The sequence below is a fragment of the Eucyclogobius newberryi genome, unplaced genomic scaffold, assembly GCF_026437365.1.
Source record: "Eucyclogobius newberryi isolate DKJ021-1_F unplaced genomic scaffold, fEucNew1.0.hap1 SCAF_18, whole genome shotgun sequence".
In the NCBI taxonomy this organism is placed as follows: Eukaryota; Metazoa; Chordata; class Actinopteri; order Gobiiformes; family Gobiidae; genus Eucyclogobius; species Eucyclogobius newberryi.
Genome location: NW_027315812.1, coordinates 18848121 through 18869132, shown reverse-complemented (window position 1 = coordinate 18869132; position 21012 = coordinate 18848121). Strand labels below are relative to the sequence as shown.

At 40.6% G+C, this 21012-nt stretch overlaps 2 protein-coding genes across 3 annotated transcripts; one reads left to right on the top strand and one right to left on the bottom strand.

The window, feature by feature from the left end:
- The first annotated feature begins 900 nt into the window (after positions 1-900).
- On the top strand, positions 901-9747 carry plcd1a (phospholipase C, delta 1a). 2 transcript variants are annotated; one of them, XM_072450888.1, is made up of 15 exons: positions 901-1006; positions 3281-3439; positions 5574-5802; positions 5904-6033; positions 6747-6975; positions 7063-7264; positions 7406-7550; positions 7618-7770; positions 8205-8360; positions 8434-8590; positions 8661-8777; positions 8887-9065; positions 9154-9289; positions 9359-9508; positions 9593-9746. In XM_072450888.1, the coding sequence occupies exons 1-15, from the start codon at positions 976-978 to the stop codon at positions 9688-9690; spliced, it is 2271 nt and encodes a 756-aa protein (XP_072306989.1). In that variant the 5' UTR covers positions 901-975; the 3' UTR covers positions 9691-9746. The 2 variants fall into 2 exon arrangements, with proteins under 2 accessions (XP_072306989.1, XP_072306988.1); XM_072450887.1 differs by lacking the exon at positions 901-1006 and adding an exon at positions 2279-2446 and having other exon boundaries at positions 9593-9747.
- Positions 9748-10159: 412 nt separating this feature from the next.
- Positions 10160-20969, bottom strand: vill (villin-like). The gene is made up of 21 exons (XM_072450885.1): positions 20788-20969; positions 17812-17850; positions 16165-16248; positions 16010-16084; positions 15709-15908; positions 14893-15001; positions 14529-14639; positions 14038-14243; positions 13876-13954; positions 13691-13789; positions 13460-13613; positions 13288-13388; positions 13083-13220; positions 12857-13015; positions 12594-12773; positions 12296-12441; positions 11548-11692; positions 11281-11469; positions 11082-11150; positions 10633-10896; positions 10160-10452 (listed from the first exon to the last, which is right to left on the bottom strand). The coding sequence occupies exons 1-21, from the start codon at positions 20824-20826 to the stop codon at positions 10339-10341; spliced, it is 2700 nt and encodes an 899-aa protein (XP_072306986.1). The 5' UTR covers positions 20827-20969; the 3' UTR covers positions 10160-10338.
- Between the last annotated feature and the right edge of the window lie 43 nt (positions 20970-21012).

Here is a 21012-nt window from a genome sequence, read left to right as displayed (position 1 = left end):
GGTGGCTAGTTGTGGAGGGCAGCCGAGTGTGTTTAGTTTGGTTACTATAACAACCCCCCTGGTGGCGCGCATGCGCAAGGGGAAGGCTGAGGCTCTTTCTTACAGGGGCCACACACTCACAGTGAACTGTCATTCACATTCATTTCACATGTGGGCACATGCTCGTGTTTGTTTGTTTGTTTTTTTGTTTGTTTTATTTGTTTGTTTGTTTGTTTGTTTGTTTGCATTTATTTGCTGCTTTCTTTTTCAAGCTTCACTGCAAAATCATGTTTTGCACATCTTAAATCGATATGCCTGTCCACACAAAATTACATTCTCACATCATGACCTATCTCTGCCCTCTCTGGCTCTGGGTAAAAGGTGATTTTAAAATGTCTGATTCAATGTGATCTGAATAAAGCAAAATAATTCAAAGTTGTTATATGTTCTCAAAGCCAGCTTCAGACAATGTTGGCTACTGTTGAGTCCAAAGTCACAAATCATATCAGTGAGATTGTCATGGGACTGTCATGGGGACATGACATTTTCGGACATCAAGAGAATCAGTCAGAGAAACCACCATCTAACTGCATGTGATATTTTATATCAGGCTATTCCAATCTTGAATTATTGTGTTGAGTGACACTGATAAACTGACACTGTGTCACTGATAAAGTTTCATATAGACAGCCCCCCGGTTTGTTTGTTATTTCCGTATTTAAAGTGAAACTCCACCCAAAGGTGGAGGCTACTCAGTGGCATGAGCTAAATAAACCCATGACAACACCAACACTGGCATACTTGTCAGACCGGTGCAGTGGGTGTGCGCTGAGGGCGCATAAAAGACTGTGAACTTGTGTGATTCACACAGTCTGAAGCTTCACTCTGTCCCGCTCTGTGTTAGTCACTCCACCACAGAGCAGAGAAAGTCATTCTAATACTAAAGGAGGACTCTGAGGGGAAAACACACTCACACAGGCACCAGAGAGGGAAACGATGGCGACGAATGGGACTGGAGTAAAAGACAGTAAGTACTATTTGGGCATAACGTAAGCATTAGGCTGTAAAATCGGCTTAGTCTTTAAAAATTATTACATGCAGGCTTTGTCATTAACAAAAAAGTAGGCCTAATATAGTCTATTTTAACATCTAATTGTAATTGTTGCTTATTGTAGCTCGAATCAACATGAATAAGTCAACAATTAAGATCTGATTCTGATTCACTCTTCAATGACTGTTGATCTCTTGCTAAAGTAAACGTGCATTTCACTGTGAGCGCGGCCACCACAGATCTGATCTGTAACTTGGCATAGTTACCTGCTCGTCTCCATGGAAATAGAAGGTTTATGCCACACTGTGTAACAATCTGGGCGAAGGAAAACATTTCTACGGAGACCTTCTATGAAGTGCAGGTGAAGTCAGGAGGTGAAGTGCAGGTGAAGTCAGGAAGTGAAGTGCAGGTGAAGTCAGGAGGTGAAGTGCAGGTGAAGTCAGGAGGTGAAGTGCAGGTGAAGTCAGGAGGTGAAGTGCAGGTGAAGTCAGGAGGTGAAGTGCAGGTGAAGTCAGGAGGTGAAGTGCAGGTGAAGTCAGGAGGTGAAGTGCAGGTGAAGTCAGGAGGTGAAGTGCAGGTGAAGTCAGGAGGTGAAGTGCAGGTGAAGTCAGGAGGTGAAGTGCAGGTGAAGTCAGGAGGTGAAGTGCAGGTGAAGTCAGGAGGTGAAGTGCAGGTGAAGTCAGGAGGTGAAGTGCAGGTGAAGTCAGGAGGTGAAGTGCAGGTGAAGTCAGGAGGTGAAGTGCAGGTGAAGTCAGGAGGTGAAGTGCAGGTGAAGTCAGGAGGTGAAGTGCAGGTGAAGTCAGGAGGTGAAGTGCAGGTGAAGTCAGGAGGTGAAGTGCAGGTGAAGTCAGGAGGTGAAGTGCAGGTGAAGTCAGGAGGTGAAGTGCAGGTGAAGTCAGGAGGTGAAGTGCAGGTGAAGTCAGGAGGTGAAGTGCAGGTGAAGTCAGGAGGTGAAGTGCAGGTGAAGTCAGGAGGTGAAGTGCAGGTGAAGTCAGGAGGTGAAGTGCAGGTGAAGTCAGGAGGTGAAGTGCAGGTGAAGTCAGGAGGTGAAGTGCAGGTGAAGTCAGGAGGTGAAGTGCAGGTGAAGTCAGGAGGTGAAGTGCAGGTGAAGTCAGGAGGTGAAGTGCAGGTGAAGTCAGGAGGTGAAGTGCAGGTGAAGTCAGGAGGTGAAGTGCAGGTGAAGTCCTGCAGAGTGTGCGCTGCGCAGCTTTGCGCTCAGAGCGCGCTTTGGGCCCGCCCCGTAGAGGGCTGTGCGTTATACACGCAGCACTTCACTGTTAAATCTGGCCGGATGTATTAACTGTTCTATAGAAAAAATGTCTTGTTTACGCAAATGTCCGAAAAGGAGTCACTCAGAAGAACGAGCGTTTCAGGAACACGTGAGGAAAGTAGCGCAGGAGAACGGGATTCGGCTCGGTAAGTCCCGGGGTGATCGAGGTAAAGGGACCGGCTCTGGCTACTTTGTCAACACGTAGACACTTCAGAAGAGCGGCTTTTGTTGAGTTAGCATAAAATAATTGCTTTCATCGCATTCTGCTTTAACGTGCAAGAAAGTTCCTGATTGTCAAACATCCTATAAAAATACTGGAAATACTCTGTTTGAAAGAACATACATTTACCCCTTAGCCATTAAAACGTAGCACTTCAGCTGTATTTGGACAAACCGTGTCCCCGCCCCTGAGCCATCTGAATTATATTAAGAAAAAGACAAAAAATGGACGATTGATCTTCGGATCATGACTCACAGCCACGACCAGGAACACATCTTTGTGGATCCTCTTTTTCTGACATACTGTTACATACTTATAAGTTAAGTGCAGCATATTACTAGATTGCAAAACAATATATGACCATTACCAACAATAATCGAATAAGCATGGTCAGCTGTAGAGGTGGAACTCAAACTCAGTAGGACTTAGATTTGGGTAAAAAATGTCTGTAATGTTGTGGTTCTGCCCACATTCCCAAACAAAGTCTTCAGTGGGAAGCAGGCAGCTGTAGGCTGTAAGCATGTAGTAACTAGTAAGTGGTGTTTCAAAGATCTGCAGATGTTCCTCTGACATTAAGCCCACTCTTTATCATCCTTTAGTTATTGTGACCTTTAAAATGAATGAATGAATGAATTAATGAATGAATAACCTTTTCCAGAGGATTTGTTCACCTTGTTCCTATCATTCCCTTCCCTTTATTGTGCTTGCAACACAACAATGACGAATCCTTGTGCCATAACAACGCTTCATCTTTCTACAGGTTTGGAGGGAGATCCAGATCTGCAGTTCCTTCTTTCTGGGGCGACCCTTGTGAAGATCCGTTCTAACTCATGGCAAAAGACCCGCTTTTACAAACTGGAGGAAGACTGCAAAACAATGAAGCACGAATCTCGGAAAGTATTCAGTCAAAGCCAAACCTGTAAGTGTCTGACCTAATTGTTGCTTTTCCCCCAAACAACATCAATTTACACTCAAACATTTACTGGGGCCAGTTGTGGAATATTGCAAAATTACTGCATGGATTCACCACAAGTTGTGTGTGTGTGTGTGTGTGTGTGTGTGTGTGTTTGTGTGTGTGTATATATGCTCTGCTGCCACCATTATGACATTGATAACCTTTGACCTTACAGAAGTGCCTACACAGCTGTTTCCTCTTGCTTTCACTACATAAACGCATCATATTGTAATGTGTTATCTACTGTGCCCAAGTCATTCCCTTTGTGGACCAGTAAAGGTTGTCAAAGCGTAGTTGATGATAATAGATATATGGTGTAAGTTTGTGTGAATGTATGTACGTTTTATTGTCATTGTCACTGAAAAAAAAATCACAAACGAGGAACTTACTTCTGCGATAAAGTGCAACATTGTGCAGTGTCTGGCAAGTTGCTGTTTACTTGAAAAAGCTTCAGTTTTATGGCTTCCCGTGGGCTTTTGTGGGTTAGGAGAAGATAACAGCTTGGAACGAACGGAAAAGCATTTTCAGAGATATTGAACTGATTGTATCATTATCCATCCAACCAACCCTAACATTGAATTTAATCATTAATTTAATTACTTTAAATGGCAAAATTTGGGCTATTAATAATCTCATACCTCTGGATTAAATTCTCAGTGTTAGCTGTAAGTGTTAGCTGTATTTCGTACAATTGGATTCGTAACTTTAAACACTTATTTAAACTCTCATGGTTCACAGTCAAAGCAGTTGGTTGCACACATTTGCATTGCACACCTCGTCTAAGGTAATATGAAAATCACAATGTCTATTGGTTGTATTTTTGCATTCGATAAGGACAGTGAATATGTAGAGTTTACATATTGTTACTTTTGGACTTGTGACAAAAATATCAGTAACTAACAGCATTTTATTCTTACTTGAGTTGACTATATTGATGTAAACTTACTTTAAATGACATAATAAATGGATTACAATGATACAAAGACTAGATTGGATCACAAATGGCCATTCTTGAAGAAGAAAATGACAAACCAAACCTCTCCCAATGTTTTGAAGCGGCCTGCTTGATACAGAGGACATGAAAGTACATGAGCAAATTCTTCAGTTGGGATTCTTAGAAATGAGTTCATATTCACAGTAGTTTGTCTGTCCTGTCTTACAGGTTAATGATTGTGACTCTCTACTAAACTTGGTACAAAGGGAAGTGGAGAAAAGGTGTGTTTGTAACCAAGGCTCAGCATATGTCCCGTCAGCTAAGCCCAGAGCCTTTATTGTCAGACACAGAAGCTGCAGTTGCCGTTTACACAGATTATGTCACGCATGGTTGTGCATGGCTGGCTCTCTGCTGTCGAGGAACGAGACCATCCGATGTACAGTTAACACAATGTCACTAAATACACAGACTGACTAAAGGATATGATCTACTATAGATGGTGATTGTGATTTAGAAACTCTCGTGTCTAAAGCTGGTTTAAAAACACGTTCATGGGTTCAGCGAAGTATGATTATATCTAAATTATACATTCTGCATATTGAAAGACGATAAGAAACACATTTTAAAATATCTATTGTGCGTTTGTTTGGTTATTTATCAGTATAAAACAGCCTTGACAAGAGAGGACAGTCACGTTTTACTATGGCTTTTTTGTCGTGTGGCTGCAGGCTAAAGATAGGAGCTTCCCACAAAAACAATAGGCTTCCTGTTGATAAGAAGTAAAAGTAAAAGTGGTTTCTTCGACTGATAGGCTGGAGGAAGAAATTAAAAAGTGCACACAGTGTAAACAAGTTATACTTAATGGTAAATTACATACTGTTATTAATACATTTTGATCATAGAACTGATGGTATCTCATCTTTAAAATGTGTGCTATGTGAGTTTTCTGTGGGGGGCATCTCCTGCTGGTCTCAATAATGTGACCAGTAAACTTCTATCAATCTTTCATTTATTTAGTGATTTTATTGCCAAAAAACGTGCTTTTTGTCAGGAGAAAGTGCCATTTTTTGGAACATTCCAGGCAAAGCAAAAACACGGAAAAACACCCTCCTCCTGTAAAATTGCTTGCTTATGATATTCACAATATTGAACACTCCTCTGCAGTCTCTCTTGATGACATCGACTCAGTGAGAAGTGGCCGGCAGTCCGAAGGCTTAAACAAGCACACAGACCACGATGTGGAGGACAGATGCTTCTCCATCATCTTCAAGAACAAAAGGAAAAACCTGGACCTGATGGCCGCGGATCCAGAGCAGGCCAAAATGTGGGTGAACGGCCTGGAGAAAGTCATCAGCAATCTGCACAACCTCAGTCGACAAAAGAGGAGCGAACAGTATCCTTTACAAAGACCTCACAGTATCAGATGACATGCACTGTTGACTGTTGAATAGGAGTGAATGGTTGAAAGTGGAAATCCTTACATGTAAAATCCAGCTGGCTTATTGCGTGCATGCATAAAGCTGACAAAAACAATGACAACAAGATGACGTTGAAAGAGGTGAAGCACTTTCTGAGGCAAATCAACGTGGACGTCGCTGAAAATTACGCGACAGATCTATTTAAGGTGTGTATTTTGACTTGAACAATGAAGCGACCAGCTGTCTAAACATTCATTATGTGGAGTTTTTGTGGACATTGTATTATCTTGCTCTCCTCTCCGCATCACTTTCTGTAGACCAGGAGGAGATGTAATTTAGAAATGCTGTCCCCTATTCCTTGCCCATTTTAATACTTGTGTCTATGGTTAAAAAGATCGAATCCAAATTGTGATAACGACTTACATCTTTTTTTCCCCCCCACATTTTTTGGCATTTATATTTGCTACTGTTCTCCAGCCATTGATTAATACCTAATGCAAGCATGTCCAAACTACAGCCCGGGGGCCAAATGCGGTCCTCAGACCAATTTTTATTGGCCCTCCGGCTTCCTGCTAACTTGCTCCAAACAACAAAAAATACAACAACAAAAATAAATAGTACTTTTACTTTAAAATTGGAAAAATTCAAGCATTTTTATGTTATACCAACTTAATATTAGTGTTCCAAGTCTTGTTAAAGGTGTTGAGGCTCATCAAAACTATGTCAAATGCAAAATTTCAAATTATTCATTTTGGCATTGGACAAATTCGACATTGTTTGTGGCCCTCTGCTCCGTATAAGTTTCAAAATGCAGCCCTATGTGAAAAAAGTTTGGACACCCCTGACCTAATGAATAGATTCACGTCACATCTATGTCATTACCTTTGTCTAATCAATTGTTTTTTTTTTGTAAATTTAGCAATGTGACAAATCCAATTCAGGCACTCTGGAAGACATGGAGATCAAGCACTTTTATGACTTGCTTACACACCGGGAGGAAATTGATGAGATTTATGGAAAACATGCCCAGACAGAGGGTCAGATGAGTGCCAAAGACCTGCTGAATTTCCTCCTGAATGAACAACGGGAACAGGCCTCCATGCGAGATGCTCTGAAGCTCATCGAAAAATATGAGGTGGACGACACAGGTAAGCAGTATATATATCTCTCTCTCAGTATATATATAAATGTCGTTTTGTGATTGTAGTGTATGTTCTGTTTGTTTTGTCCGTTAGCAAAGGGGAAGAAGCACATGACCAAAGACGGCTTCATGATGTACATTCAGCACGAAGAGGGCTCTATTCTTAACCAAAAACATAAGGGAGTTTACCAGGACATGAGCCAGCCCCTCAGCCATTACTATATCTCCTCCTCTCACAACACGTACCTGATGGAGGATCAACTCAAAGGGCCCAGCAGCACAGAGGCTTATATCAAGTAGGATTTAGTATATACAATGACTATAATGCTGTATTTACTATGTTAATATAAAAAGGAAGTATAACATGGACACGGAAATAAAGGTACAACCATTACAAGCGAGTAGATATATATGAGGAACTTCTTGGTTTGTGGCAGAGCCTTGATGAAGAGTTGCCGTTGCGTGGAGTTGGACTGTTGGGATGGGCCAAACGGAGAGCCAGTCATTTACCACGGCTACACACTCACGTCCAAAGTGCTCTTCGAAGATGTGATAAAGGCCATCAAAGAGTACGCCTTCAAAGTAAGACATGGGTTTATTACGTGAGCGCTATCACAGAGCTGTCCCTGACTGTTGTATTTGTGTTCAGACCTCAGAGTACCCCGTCATTCTGTCTTTGGAAAACCACTGCACTGTGGAGCAGCAGAGGCTCATGGCCCATCACATGATCTCTATTCTGGGGGACGCACTGCTCATAACGCCCCTGGACAACAAAATGCCTGCTAACTTTCCTTCGCCTGAGGTAATCCATGCAGATGAACTACATCCACAAGGGGTCAAACATCCTACCAAAGAAAGGCCACACCTTATGAATTCCACATGTTGCATTCATTTCCTTGGACTTTCTTGATAACTTTCTCTCTATAACTCAATAGGATGGAGCATTGATAAGAATGTTAACTTGAATGTTTACTATGAACTCAGAAAACCACTTGAGAAGCAGACGAAATGTTCCAAAAAACGATGAAACACATGTGTTTGATGATTTGTGCTCTGCCCAGCCCAGAGGCTGATCGTGCCTGGCATTGTATCAGAAGATTATAGCCCTGACTTACACAAGACTTTCCATTCTGCACTGACCACTGAGAAGGAGTAACCTCGGCCTTGACAACACCCCGCTGTGACTTAGAAATCACAATGTTGCAATGTTGTGAGTTGAGTCGTGTGTGTCTGCAGGAGCTGAAGGGCAGGTTCCTGATCAAAGGGAAGCGCTTGAACAAACTGGACACTGTCTTCACCAACAGCAGCACAGTGGAAGAGGACATAGTGTCTGAGGAGGACGAGGCTGCAGAGGTCAAGGACAATGAGCAGCCGCAGAAGCCCAAGTCCAAGGTCTTACACCACCATTAATGTACAATTATATGTTATACACTGTATGTTTGACCGTTTTTGTACTCATTGTCAGAAATCCAAAATGAAATTAGCCAAGGAGCTGTCCGATATTGTCATTTACTGCAAGAGTGTTCATTTTAATGGCTTTGAACATGCCAAGAACAATCAGGCCTTTTATGAGATGTCCTCATTGAAAGAGAGCAAAGCTTTCGGTCTGGCCCAGAACTCAGGTAACAAGAATCCAAATCATATTGTATTTATCATGCAAAATACAACATTTTCTAAAGATACATTTTACAGGGACCGCTTTTATGCATCACAACATGGAAAAGTTAAGCAGGATTTACCCTGCAGGGTCTAGAACTGATTCGTCCAACTACAACCCTGTGCCCATGTGGAATGTGGGCTGCCAGATTGGTATGTTCCTGCGCCCTGGAAAGACCACTGATCAGATTGTAGTATTGTAGTATTGTTTTGGTTCATTTTAGAGAAATGGAGTAACTTCTTTCTATTTTTTACATTTTAGTGGCGTTAAATTTCCAGACCTCCTCTAAGGAGATGCATTTAAACCAAGGACGCTTTCTGCCCAATGGTTTCTGTGGCTATGTGTTGAAACCTGAATTTCAGAGAGATCTGACCTCACAATTTGACCCCAACACACTCGCAAATGGGCCCTGGCTGAAGAGGAAAACATTTCATATCATGGTGTGCTATACAGAAAAAAATACAAATGTTTGTATCTTATTATTTTATAGACTTTATGAGAAGTAATTAATCGATGAGTATCCATCAGGTGATTTCAGGCCAGCAGTTGCCAAAAATCAACAAGAACAAAAACAGCTCTATAGTTGATCCTCTGGTGCGAGTGGAAATCTTTGGTGTCCCAGCTGACAATGCCAGCAAAGAGACGCGTTACATCGAAAATAATGGTTTGTATTAGTCCTAAATCCACTCTAAATGCAAAAAATGCGCAGAAGTAACCTTAATGTTCTCTACAGGATTCAACCCAGTGTGGAATGAAAGATTCCAGTTTGACATTCACGTCCCAGAGCTGGCCATGGTACGGTTTGTGGTGGAAGATTATGACACAACATCCCAAAATGATCTGGTGGGGCAGTACTGTCTACCCCTGTCCAGCGTGCAGAATGGTAAGTCACATTATAACTTCATTGCTTTGTCCAGCGGACGTGACATTATGCTGACGAGGCTAAATGTCCTTTCCTCTTTTTCAGGATACCGTCATGTTCCATTACTCACAAAGAGGGGCGATGTCATCTCCTCTGCTGGGATCTTTGTTCATCTCATGCTCATTGACGCTCAGAATACTTAGGTACAACCAACTCTTTTAACAAACAAACAAACAAAATGTTTTCTTTGATCCCGTTATACCTGAAATAGCTGTGTACATAATGTGTCAACATTACGTTACAATTTATTATTAGACTTCTTAGAGCGAAAAGATTAAGTTTGTAAATCAAAACTAATTGTTTAAAGGTGTAAATATAATTTTATACTGTGTTATATTTGTCTTGTTTACTGCAGAAATGGCTTCTGTAGAATCAACTGTTTGATTTTTAATACAACTGTGTTAGATAATGTTTCAGGTGTTTAACTGAAGTCGTGAACATAACTCCTGGTCTATTAATCTACTTACGCACCAGATTGCAATAAAAGCAGATGTCAATTATTTTATAATAATTTATTATTAAATACCATGCAAAAGACAATCACTGTTCAATAAACAATCAAAATAAAATATAATGCCGGAAATGTGTGTGTACTTTGATTTCACTAAAAATGTTAAAGATAGATTTACATTTGTCAGGCATTTTGTAATGGTAAGCAGCAGTATTAAAACTTATGATATATTCAAATCACTTTCCCTGTGTTTCATAAGAAATAAATACTGGGTTACTTTTTGGTATTATAGTAGAACCGTTTTGACCACTTTAGTATGAAAATGTCATAAAACCACTTCTTAGAAAAGGCCTGCCTTCTTTTTCATGTCGTTTTGCCTCCATTTCGGCAGCCGCTGGAAGTCTGCCCGGTTTGTCCCAAGTACAGCCTCAAAATCCACATCAGAGAGGTAGTCCTGAAACCAGATCAGAAGATGAACATACTGCTCTCTAGTGCCTGTTCTCTGTAAGTGCATTGTTGAAGGTGCACTATGTAACTGGGTGGAGGGTCTTCATGGAGATGCTACTGTTTAACCTGGAATGATCCACAGTAAACGTTACATAGTGCACCTTTAAGTTCACGATCCACTGCGTACCTCTCTCAGGCTGGGGTCCACTCCCGGGGGCAGCTCATCTGCAGACTTGTTGATAAGTAGTTGAGGGTCTACAGAAAACTCTCCGCTGCCACTGGATGTGAAAGAGGGGGAGTAGGTACTGGAGGACCTGTGGGAGGCAGGGCTTGTGGGAGAAGACAGGTCCCCACCGTGCACTCTGTAGGCTGGAAGGGAAGTGACAGGGCCTCCTGGAGCCCTGTACCCGCCCTCACCAGGACCCTTGTTTAGGTTCGTGACGCTCAGGTCCTACAATCAGAGTTTGTTGGGTGAATGAATCAGGCATACACTGGTAAAAGGAATATTATATATAGGATTCAAATTGATTTTTTTCTGATTTCAAGCAAATTTATCTACTTAATCAATGTTAGTAAATGTGTTAGCACAAAATAAAGTACATAATAATTACATGTTAACTGTATGCAATCACTTACTACAGCAATCTGGGATACTGAAGTCTCATCGCACAACTTATTTTTCATCTGCTCATAGCTACTTCCTCCCTGTTGAGAAGATCAGCTAGGAACATTAGTAAGCATGCACTGGTCTTCAAATATAAAAATATAGAGTTAGTGTTAGTGATATAGTTAGTGATTTGCTTCAACAGAATCATGGACATTTTAATATACCCACACTCCACATTTGAGGATCCCATGCGTTGAACCATCCTGTGAATGTAAGAGGCTCATGTCCCTGTTTGACACAGCTAATGGGTGTGTCCGGGTCACGACCTGCAGGGTGAGTCCTCAGATACTCCTGAGCGCTGTTCCAGGTCTCTTTGCTCTCATACTTGTTGGCTGAGTTTCCAACCCAAACGAAGATCTGTAGAAGTTAAGACACAACAACAATTCATCAGATTGGACAAATACAACATGATATACACTTTCAGATTGCACTCACCTCTTCCCAAGTGTCAAGCAACATGACATCTTCTTCATCCAAGTCGCACTGGGCAAAGTCGCCAACTTCTGTCATGAGAAAGCGGCCTGTCTGATTGGAGCATTCAAAAAGTCTGGGGAGGTGAGGGGGTTCTTCCATCTTCAGACTGTGAAGATCATTCAGAATTGTATTGATGACATAATCAGGTCACAGGTCCGACTACACAATTCACTAAGACGAAATGAACGATTTTAAAATGTTGACTGTTTTTTCCCTGTTTGACAATGTTGGTGACTACTATGATTTTACTTCCTGGTTGGACATGTGTAAATTCTACTATTGTTACCTAGCGACCATATCGTAAACAAGGAACAGAATGGATATAAATTACACTATACTTATAATCTGACAAATAATTATAGCTGATAACACCTTTGTTTTGTTAAATTATGGTTTAAACTGTCAGAAAAGTGTGTCCATTGGGTGTAAATTGTGCCTATATTTTTGATGGAATGTCGCTTATTGATGACATAAATAGAGGCACAATTTACTGTAATTTTCAATTACTTATCTTATATGTTTTCTTGACAAACTGCCACTTGACACATGTAAAACTATAATAGATATTTATCCCCCAACCAAACAAAGTAATAATTACAAAAACATATGCACTTTAAGCATACCTTTTACACACAAAAATCATAAGGTAAAAGTCTATGTGACTATTGGTACTTGAAATTCTTAAATATTGTTCTAAATCAGTGTCTACCTCTTATCACTTGCGTAGGGTGTTTTCCCTCCCAAAGCGACCCAGAATTCCGCTGGCTCCTGCCCCTCCATTGCCACTCTCTTGTCCTGTCTCGACAGCACATCGGCCACTGCTTTGGCCATTTCACGCTCATCGCCGTTGCAACCCTGCAGCATGACATGGTATCAAAGTGTGCAACATGTTCAGCAAACAAAATATTTACAGAAATTCCATTTTTATTGTATAAAATACGTTAATTGTTTTATGCTAGGGAGCTGATTTCTATGGAGATTCTAGTAGAAAAGGGTAAGGACCGTACCTTTCCATACCACAGGTAGCATGCACTGTCCGTCTTCAGCAGGAAAACATCATTAGAGTTCAAGGATGATGCTCTGGCTTTGACTTCAGTGGCTTTGGTATTGAACTCACTGGTGCCTTTGACTTGAAAGAGTCTAGGTCCAGTTTCAGGGTTTTTCTCACCTGAACGACCTGTGCCACCCTGAAAGAAAAACACAATATTTACAAGGTTTAACGTATTGTGTATTGATCTATTGATTGGAATGTTTTTTTTTGTTCATGTACCTCAAAAATTACAAGTTTGCCTTTAAAAATAGCCAGAAAATGTCGAGGTTCCTTCCCCATGGCCACTCTGACCTGCACTGGGGCACCGTTGTATTTATTGTCAAGGTTAACTGCTTGAAAGGCACTCGCTGTGACCTCATCTTTAGTTGCATGGCGTCCCTAAAAGACAAATTCAAGTATGTTAGTTTATTTTGTCCAGGAATTGGTCAATGGTGTTCCTTTTTACCTGCCACATGTAGAGAATGTACTGCGGTTGGTTTGATCTCATGTAAGTGTAGAGCACTAAGTAGCAGTCTCCTCCGTAGAACTGTCCATATGTGCTTGGATCAACGTCCGCCAGCTCTAAGTCCTCAACCCTCCATATCTGCCACAAATTCAAATATTACAACAACGTATCGCGGAATCACAATGTTATTACGGTTGTGTTTTACCTTCACTTCCCCCGAAGCGTCATCCACCATGCGTTGCTGCGCTGCCAGATCAGGACGTGCGTGCAGCTCCATGACATTAAACTTCACCTGTTCCACTTTGGCTGAAGAGAACAAATATTAAACTATCCCCAGAACTAGTTTATAACAATCTGTTCTGAGTTTGGAAAAATACCAATTTTGCCAACGGTGTGTGTGGTGCCAAAGCCCTGGGTTAGTCCTTTGTCTCTCCAGGATTTAAATAGGTGCTTGAACATGGCAGTTTCCCCTCCTTCACTCATTACCTCCAGACTGGTGTGGGCTGGGTATTTTTTGGTCTTCATATAACCCTAAAAAAGAAAAACACTTTTTATTGACTTCAACACGTTTTGTAATAGTCTCAACTCTGTCATGTAAAAGCGTTTACCATAGCTCTGTTCAAAGACTCCTGACGCTCGACAGGTGAGGCCTGTTTGCCTTTCCACACCATCACACAAGAGCCATTCTGGTCCGCAATGTAGCAGTCCTGTAACAAGAGAATAATGTGAGGGGGGAAAAAACAAGTCAGCCGTGTAGAACTTCAAATGTTAGAGCCCTGTAGTTGCTCCTTACAGTGGAAAGAAGCAAATCTTGAGTGAGAGGCTGGGTGGCCACCTCTCGAATGACCAGATTCCCACTTTCTTCAAAAACACTAAAACAAAGTGTTTACGCGAGTGAAAAAAGATCAATAAACTATATCAACTACATGAAAAACAACAATCCCGCTGCCCTTACTGGTAGAGTCGCACGAAGCTTTTCTGAGCCTGGTCCGGCTTGTCGTCAGGGACGGCGGCCTTCAGAGCTCCCTTTCTTTGTCCCAGCACAGAGGTCATGATCTTCATCAGGTCAGGAGAACTCGCCTCGTCTCCTCCTTCAACCACTCCAATCTGAGCCCGTCCTCCTCGCTCTCTGTCCCGGATGTCCTGGGCCAACAAGACAGCCTGCAACAGAACAGCAACAGCATTTTGTGTTGTCTGTTTTCTTTCTTTTGTTTTTTTTTTATTTTTTGGAATTGTCTTCTGTGTTACCTGCCAAACGACATAATCTGCATATTTACAATGTAATGTTCATTAACAAACACTCTCCGAAATAATGTCATGATTCATTAAAACAATAAAGGACCTTTTAATTGAGCATAAGGTGAAACATGAATGTATGGAGTAAGACAATTATTTCATGGTAAAATAATATATTGCGAGTGCGACAAAACTGTAATAAAGAATGACCTTGAGCTTTTCTGCTCTGTTGCTCTTTGGGCCGTTCCACTGCACAATGGCCTTTCCCATGTCCAACAGGAATATGTCTCCATTGTTAAAGCTGTTCCATGAGACCTCCACCTGGACACAAGGTTAAACACACGGTCATAAAGCCATTATATTTCTGACGTAAACAAATGCTATGTTAGAAGCGCAATAATAGCATCACACAGTTGACACCTCTCCTGACAGCTATGGCAATAACAGAACCATCATTTGGAGGGAGTGCCAGAACCCCTCACAGTGCGGCTGTGTGAAGCTTGTGATCGCACTAGTGGGAGGTAATGAGGAGACAGTGTTAATCTCCTCTAAATGCTTGTTTCATCAGGCCTACCTCAGTGGCAGTGACATGTTTCTTCCCTTTGACGTGCAGCAAGCGCAGGACGTCGTACGAGTTTGTCTCAACGTGGTTAAAGCCTGAAGCCACACCGCCCTGTTTGTATCTGCAAAGAGAGAGAGAGGTGAGAAGGAGCAAAGTTCAAGAGTAATAAACATGAGCAGGGCTTGGTTAGGCATGGGGTGGGATGGACACAACAGGATCTGGCAGACTAATGATTATCTCAGTAAAACAGAGTCAAAACGGTGATGTGTCTTTCATAAAATAGAGGCATGTAATGTATATTAAGTGCAGGTTTCTAAATGTTAAAACAGTCTCAAACTCAATTTTTTGGTAGAAAAAATAAGAATAAAGCTGCTGTTAGTAGGTGGATCTTCATAGAAGCATAAAGATATACATTTGAAACCTCTTGTGGAGTTTTTCATCATGTACTTGTACATAAATGGAACATTTAAATATGAAAAATGGACAGAGATAGTCTTGATGTCAGTTTTTTCTTAAAATAATACAAAAATGTAGGAGTAGATTATAACAAACAAATTTTGATGTTTCCATGTGAAAACCTATATGTCACTTTCAATCTGAAGATACCAGAATTGATACTGTCCTGAGCGAGATTAGTCCTGCCCTGAGGGAGGAGTTATACCTGAAACTTACATACTTCAGGTTATTTTATCTGTATTTTTTCCAGTCGCCATGCCATTTTCATCATAATACTTTACTAATACTGCACTGTAAAGTAAATATATAATATTCTTAGAGGAAAGCTGGACTATGTATAGTTACAGTTCTTGCAGAGAACACAGAACTCACATGAGCCCATTTTTGAAGTAGCTCTTGAAGCGGGGCGACTCGTGGCCCTGCACCTCCCTGTGCTGGACGGGACTGCCCCCCAGATGCTCGTCCAGCTGGGTCACGTAGATGGCCGCTGCGCCCTGCTCGTCCTGAGAGGAGGACTTCCCAATCCAGTAATGGACGTCTGAGCTCGTCCCCGACCCCTTGCTCTTGCTTGTCTGTGTGGGCACATATCAACAACAGACATGCGCACAACCAACATCTTCATTATACAACTATGTGGGCAGCCTCTGGGGAAATCAGTGGTAATTGCACTCACATTTAAAACGATGTAACAGTCTCCCTCGAAGAAGTTACCGTACGCCTGAGCAGGAACAGGGGCCATCTCCATGTTCTGAAGCAAAAACAGCACAATTACTGAAATCATGTGCAGCATTTAGAGTAAATCTCACTGTTGCTTTTGGTTTGACTCACGTTGATGGTCCATATCTGTAGCCCGGGCTTCTGGTTGACATTCCGAACGATGTCCTTACTATTGTCACTCATTGTTCGGATCAACTGCAGAACAAATCATATTCACTCATCCAAACTGTAACTAAGAATACCATTAACAAAATAACTGTTAATGTTAATGAAAATGCTATATCCAATTACAATTTAATAACAGATATATCAATGTAATATATATGTATTACACTGAGCTTTTCCTCATTTTCCTATGTGTCCAGGCTTGGCACCAATACAAAGTGATACAACTCATAATCAAACGCCAAATTATCATTATAGTAGATATATATATACTATGAAATGTCACTAAACACATCCACTGCAACAGTTTATCAATCTCTCCTCAAGGCTTCTTCACGACAGCTCTGTTGCTGCATCCTGCCTCTTGTCACTGGTGTTTACATGCTTTTTTTTCTATGCATTCGGGAGAAACAGATGGGTCTAAAAACACGTGCGAGCCCTTTTGAAGCCACTGAATGTGTGTGACATCTCCAATTCCCAAATGAGAATCAGCTCGGCGCCATTGCAACATACAAGTCCTGCAATCAGCCGCCTCTCCGCTCTGCATCGCTCTGAATTGCTCTGTGTAGGGAACAACAGCGGTGATAAGCAAATACACGCATGCACCACCCACCGCACCACCAGCACCGGCCTGAAAGTGCAAATATGTGTGGAAGCTGTGGGAAATATGGCCATCGCAGTCTAATATGAAAACGATGCAGGTGCACCTCCACGGGCAATGGATGGGGGATTGGAGCAGGTGTTGTAATTCAATAAAACAATAAAGCTGTATCTGATGGTGGAAGGTACAGGCCTGGCACTCCTTTAATATTAACCGCTATAAGGACTTTGTATGCATGTAATGAATCACATAAAAATGGTGACACTCATTCAATGTCAATATCGAATGAATGGAGAAATTGTGTGTGTATAATAGTGAATTGTGCTGTATTTGTGATTTAAACAATAGTGACTTTTGTCCTTGATACAAGGGAAGCCACACCCAAAAAGTTGATTAAATATTTGACTTATTTAATACTTTACTTGGAACCATAAAGGCTTATTTAGTTTTTACACAGATATGAACCTATTTAAGCAAATATCCATTGAAGTAAAAGTTAAATACACTTTAAAAATCATCTTTACAAAATGTACACTGAACAACAGAAAGAAGACATTTACGACCACTTATTAGACCTATCTGTTTTATTATATTGTCTTGATTTAGTGAATATCTTTAAAACAGAATGAATTATGTAATCCACTTGATAGAAATGTCACTGTTTTGAACAAAACTAGGGGAAAAACATATTTGCAATCCGAGCCTTCACAATAAAAGCAGAGCAAACAATGAGTGAAAGGAAGAGACACAAAAGCTCATTACTGTGACAGGAAAAACTGGTCAAACATAATTTATCCCCGTTTTCTGTTCAATTAGCAGCACAATGGGATTCATATCAAAAACTGCCATATCACACGCAACACAATGGAAGGCAATAAACAGATAAATAATTAACTTTATTAACGTTTCAGTATTACAACAAAGAAAGAATATTATATAAATCCATAGCAATAAGGCACATCTTTGATAGGCCCAGTGAGCTGAACTCTTACCTGATGTTGATGTGTTCTTCTGAGTGAAGGCCGGCCGTCCTGCAGATGATGGAGCTGGATTAGAGGATGTAGACAATGGTGCTGATGATCGCTGCAGGTACTGTTATAATGCTATGCTCTTCCTGTATGCAGAGGTGGGCGGGGCTTGTTTGTCTCCACACCCACGCGCAAACACACCTGCAATCTCCTGTCCTCTTATTTACTATTCCCTCAACCTCATATAACACAGACAAGTAATTGGCTGTGTAAAAACATATAACAAAGGACCATCTATTGAACTCTTATTTGGAATCTGACACTACTAGCTACACATACACACTATACAACAACAACAACAATAATAAAAATTAAAGCAGCGGTAGCGGCGATGATGGCGACCGCCTCCCGTGCGACCGCTTTCCCGCCCGTCCATGTTTTCTGCTGCGTTTTACGGCATACCAAACGACGCTCAGTAATTCACCGTTGATGATTGCGTAGTCTGCGATTCAAATAGTAGTTTGTCCTGACAAATTGTGCTGAACGCAGACCTGAGCTTCATTTATGTTTAGGGGGTCAAAAACACCCGAGTTGTGGCAGAAAGAATAAAGTCAAAAGAATAAAGTCTAAAGAATAAAGTCTAAAGAATAAAGTCAAAAGAATAAAGTCTAAAGAATAAAGTCTAAAGAATAAAGTCTAAAGAATAAAGTCAAAAGAATAAAGTCTAAAGAATAAAGTCTAAAGAATAAAGCCTAAAGAATAAAGCCTAAAGAATAAAGTCTAAAGAATAATAATTCTAAGGCTAATGCTAATGCTAAGACACAAGAGGAATAATTTGATGGGAGGAAATGTCCCATCAAAATAAAAGAGGAAGAGGAAGTGAAGGCATTCATTGCGCCTCTGCTGGCCAATAGTGAAAAATACACAATATCTGTAATGCACTTTTTTCAACGCGTCTCGAGGAGAATATAACCCATGAGTTTCAAACAAATCAGACAATGTTGAGTTTTTCACACAATGGCACCGCCTCGTTTGACTTTCTTTTTGTCCTAGGTTTTTTGTCCGATCGAGCTCAAAACAACACCTTTTTCATCTAAAGACATTGAAATGTAATTGAAACTATTCAAAACAAATGTTGATATTCGGTGTAACACGCCTTTAAAAAAGGCTTATTTTCCTGTGAAAATGATCAGATGAATTAAGCTAATTCAGTCGCTTCCTTTGAGCAAAATCTCAAAGATCTCCACATTTGGCTCTTTAATATTTCCCAAGATTCCAATTACTGTAGTCTTTTTTTTTTTACTCTAAAAGCCCATTTTCAAATTGGTATTTTCACATATTTTATGTTATACTTTAGCTTTCACCCTACAACTGTACTTAAGTACCAAAATGAGTGACATAGTGCCATTCATGACACCCAAAGAGCTTTACCGTGCATTATTCATTCACTCCACCCGCTGTGGTGGTACGCTTCTATTGTAGCAACAGCTGGGGCAGACTGACAGAAGCAAGGCTGCCAATCTTGTATCTGTCGTATGTGCAATTGCTGTTGGAATTCATGTGCAATTCATGTGCAATTACTGTGAAATTCATGTGCAATCTATGTGCTGTCGTGACACATATTCATGTGCAATTACTGTCGTGATCACATGCAATGGTATTTATTTATTTATTTATTGTCTATGGGAGTTTTTATTTATTTATAGGAGATCTTCTACTGAAAGTGTTTTTCAGACTTCCTATAAGTGATCTGTTCTTCTGTATCTACCTCTGTATCTACCTGCGTTGCACCAATGAAATTTCCCCATGTGGGACAATAAAGGAATATCTTATCTTAATCTGTACCAATGGCCAGTACACTAGAGTAGTGGTGCAGAAAATGATTCAAGTAAAAGTAAAATGCATTGGGGAAAATAACACCTGCTTTATAATTCTAAGTCAATGTAATTGGAAGGACAAAACAATAGATAATGCACAAAATCTGGTATTTTCAAAGTGTAGACCACAAACATGAGGAAACACTAAATCATATCTGAAGTAGTAGTGCAGTAACAATATCACATCATGTCAACTTTTTTCACATGTAGTCTTACTCACTGTGGGAAGAGGAATCAAAACTTTAACTCAAATAAGAGTACTGTTACACTATACAATGAATTATTCAAGTGGAGTTAAAGTATAATGTCTGAAAAGTAAACTCGGAGAAGCTCAATTTGAATGACTCAAGCCTAAACGCACTCAACACTGATCATAAGATTTACTATGGATAAACATTCTGATGAAAGCCATTCACACGCGTCTCAACACCGTTTAAAAGCTGATTCTAATTGCATTGTTGTTTCCACCTGACTGACTGAGCAGTGAGCGTCACATGAACCACTTGACAGCCATTAGCACAGCAGATGGGGATTAGATTTCTGGAGTACTATTGGAATCATATCAGAGGCGTTCCCGGGCTAAATCCTGCTCATGCAGTGTGACTGGTGCTGAAACACTTGACATTTCAGAGGCTTTTACAGAGAAGGCCTTTGAACGCCCCCCACTGGCAGTTTGTGTTTATACCTGTTTGTACTGCGTAAACAAGAGTGAGAAACACTTTCTTACACTTGGATTATGAGTGTAAGAAGTTGTCATACTGTAATAATTGTAAGGAAATAAAAATGTGGCTATTACTATCTCTACAACTGCTTTACTAGAGCAGTAATACTAATAGTAGCAGCTAAAGTAGGTCTAGTAAAAGTAGTTATAATACTTTCCACTTAGGTATCTTGCAGGAAAAACTTATTTCAATGAATTACAGGATGTTCAATTCTTTCTTCAGCAAATACAATTGTTAAAACTTCTTGTTAACTACCAAAATAGAATGTATTTCCCATAAATGACATATAAAAAGCAGCTGATTTTTCTTCTTTCTTCTTGTACACCAGTCCTCTGGAATCAGCCTTATACTGCTTAAACTTCACTTGTTGCATAACACAGGAAAAGGCTGCATATTCTTACCTTTTGCCATGGTTTTCTGTTTTCATTTAAGAATGCCATTGTAGTCTTACATTCACAAGTTCACTCACACATGACGTCTGCTGCCTTCGGTCTCATAGTGGGAGACTGGAAGTGAAAAGGGAGGTATTTTCAGGTTGTAAGAATGAGCACTATACAATGCCTAATCCACTCGTGCAACGTCAGCGCAAGCAAACGTTACACTTTATGACCATATCACGTTAATGC